Source organism: Agrilus planipennis, unplaced genomic scaffold (assembly GCF_000699045.2).
Source record: "Agrilus planipennis isolate EAB-ADULT unplaced genomic scaffold, Apla_2.0 scaffold198, whole genome shotgun sequence".
Classification (NCBI taxonomy): domain Eukaryota; kingdom Metazoa; phylum Arthropoda; class Insecta; order Coleoptera; family Buprestidae; genus Agrilus; species Agrilus planipennis.
This window is the reverse complement of record NW_020438930.1, coordinates 49,720-52,161: the sequence shown is the minus strand read 5'-3', so window position 1 is coordinate 52,161 and position 2,442 is coordinate 49,720. Positions and strand designations below refer to the sequence as shown.

Sequence of the window (2,442 nt, the reverse complement as noted above, 5' to 3'; positions counted from 1 at the left end):
TACTGGGCTTTATTTTTTGGATTTTCTGGATTTCAATTTTCCTGCGATTGCAATACTTACATGTAATAGTTTATTTTCAATACACTTATCTTCACTTTTCTTCCTTAAAGCGATATTTTGTTTTTTTAATAAGTCCTTTCGTTGTCTCATTCGGGAAACCATTCGTTTTAAATTAAAATTTTTTCTTTTTTCTTGCATTAATTGATTTTTTATTTTTCTATAAGCAGCTACATCGACGGTACACGTGATATCATCTGAGACTTCTTTTTTATCTATAAATGATGTTGATGTGTCTCTAAAAAAATTGATTGTATATTACAAATCATGAAAATAATGATCTATAATAAAAAAATATAATACGACATTGAAAATAGACAAAAATAAATTTTAAAAATAATTATTCATTAATTTTTTTTAAGTGAAATGCTTCTTTTATGTTCCCTGAAACATCAATGTGCAGTTAATTAAAAAATTATTGGACATATCAATTAGTTAATGGTTGAAAAATTCATTTTTGTCAACTGCTTGTTAATTTCGGAATCGCAAATATAATAAATATCTTTACCTTTCTGGAATCACTGATACATTTTCATTTAAACGAGTATTTGCTGCAACATCATTATAATCTACATCAATACAATCTTGTAAAGACGATTCAGTGCAAGGTAGGTCATCTTTTACTATTTCTGAAATATCTGCATTCAAAATTGACGTAAAAGAAGTTTTATGACCTATTTGTATTAAATTCTGAATGAAAACATTTGATTAATTATTACCTGTTGTTTTGACCAAATATAACGATGGAACACTTTTGGGTTTCAGCATTTCTCTGTTGTTGACTAATCCATAACGAAAACAAGACTTTTTGAAATGAATCGAACATACTGATGCCCGCTTACCCACATTTACATCGTCTTTTCCGATAATATTTAGCCATTTTTTTTTGTCCGATTCTCCAGAAGGAAATCTATGTTAAATAAAAAAATAATACATTAAAAACGTTATTCAGAAACAATACAATTTCAATAATTAATAAGCAACCAAAATTATTTGCCATAAATGTACATAACCTAAAATTTTTATATTTAATAACTTACTTGTGAAATGATCTTCGAGGTTCTTTATTAGCTTTCCATTTGCAGATGAAACAGTACTGAACCATTTTTTTAATTATTTAAAAAATAAATTTAATTTACAAATGATGGACATGCCTTAGCGATCAGAATTGTGGTACAACAAAGGAGATGGAGCGAAGTTTCAGACAATCGGATACTTTTTATTCGTTATTTAGTAATCAAATACATACGATTACTAGCAGTATTTTGTATGATCAAACGCAAACTATTCTGTATTTAAGCATTAATTCTTTATTAAATAAATAGAAGTTTGATTTACAANATTAATCATGTTTATTATGTATTTATTTTGCATTATAAATTTGTTGAAATAATTTTTTATCTTTTATTTTATTTTCCATTCATATTAATAAAGAATGCGTTTACATTGTATATGAGTATCATTTTTCTGCCTACGTTATCAACTATTAGTAGATTACTGCCCAGTTTATTTCTACTCCTCAGATCAGAACGCTTGAGATCGTTTGTTTGAATTCGAATAAAGAGGCGGCAAGAGCAAAATCATAGACATGACTCAAAATTATTTCGCGCCTGCGCAAGAGCTACGGAGTCTTGCGGTTTTTAGCGTCGCCTCTCATCATTCGCCTGTAACACCACTATTCAAACGCTTCTCACCTTTTTTTTTCCGTGTTTCGCACCCGTACAGCGCCGCGCTCCAAACATACACTTTTAACAACCTTATCTAAATTAACCGTTCGCGAGCATAGAAGTGACTTCTTTTTATTAAAGACGAGATGACCTTGCGCTATCATCTGCTTTATATCCCTACTACTCCTTCCATCCTGACTTATCTGACTTCCTAGATATCTAAAATCAGCCACTTCTTCTAATTTTTCGTTTCCTATCTTTATATTCGCTCTTTCCCTACTTTTTCTTCCCTTGCATACCAGTATTTTAGTTTTACTTTTATTTTTTTTCGTACTTATCTTTAAAGCTATCTCTAAGTCCTCTTTGCTAGATGCTAATACTGCTATATCATATGCAAATCTAAGCATACTAATCTTTTGCCCCTGTATATCTATCCCTACAGCTGTACTGTCTTTAGTGACGTTGATCGCATCTTCGATATATAGATTAAAAAGTAGCGGTGATAGTGTGCACCCCTGACTGACTCCTTTCCTAATATTGACTTCTCTACGTTGCAGCCCTAGCTCTATAACTGCCTGTTGCTCTTTATACAAACTAAGTATCACTCTTCTATCTTTGTAATTCATACCTACATTTTTAAGTATATTTAACATCTTGTCCCATTTAACATTGTCAAAAGCTTTCTCTAAATCTACAAATCCTATGTACGCACTCTTTC

At 30.4% G+C, this 2,442-nt stretch overlaps 1 protein-coding gene across 2 annotated transcripts; it reads right to left on the bottom strand.

The window, feature by feature from the left end:
- Positions 1 to 6: 6 nt before the first annotated feature.
- Positions 7 to 1,386, bottom strand: LOC108739344 (THAP domain-containing protein 1-like). 2 transcript variants are annotated; one of them, XM_025974174.1, is made up of 4 exons: positions 1,098 to 1,386; positions 777 to 967; positions 566 to 695; positions 7 to 295 (listed from the first exon to the last, which is right to left on the bottom strand). In XM_025974174.1, exons 1-4 carry the CDS (start codon positions 1,160 to 1,162, stop codon positions 10 to 12), a joined length of 672 nt encoding a protein of 223 aa, XP_025829959.1. In that variant the 5' UTR covers positions 1,163 to 1,386; the 3' UTR covers positions 7 to 9. The 2 variants fall into 2 exon arrangements, with proteins under 2 accessions (XP_025829959.1, XP_025829960.1); XM_025974175.1 differs by having other exon boundaries at positions 566 to 686.
- Between the last annotated feature and the right edge of the window lie 1,056 nt (positions 1,387 to 2,442).

What these genes read in the sequence shown, in the direction of transcription:
- LOC108739344 (XM_025974174.1), bottom strand. Translation starts at nt 1,162, where the DNA reads ATGGTTCAGTACTGTTTCATCTGCAAATGGAAAGCTAATAAAGAACCT. An exon ending in CCTCGAAGATCATTTCACAA is followed by an intron (nt 968 to 1,097) that starts GTAAGTTATTAA and finishes TATTTAACATAG; the next exon opens with ATTTCCTTCTGGAGAATCGG. An exon ending in ATATTTGGTCAAAACAACAG is followed by an intron (nt 696 to 776) that starts GTAATAATTAAT and finishes TTTTGAATGCAG; the next exon opens with ATATTTCAGAAATAGTAAAA.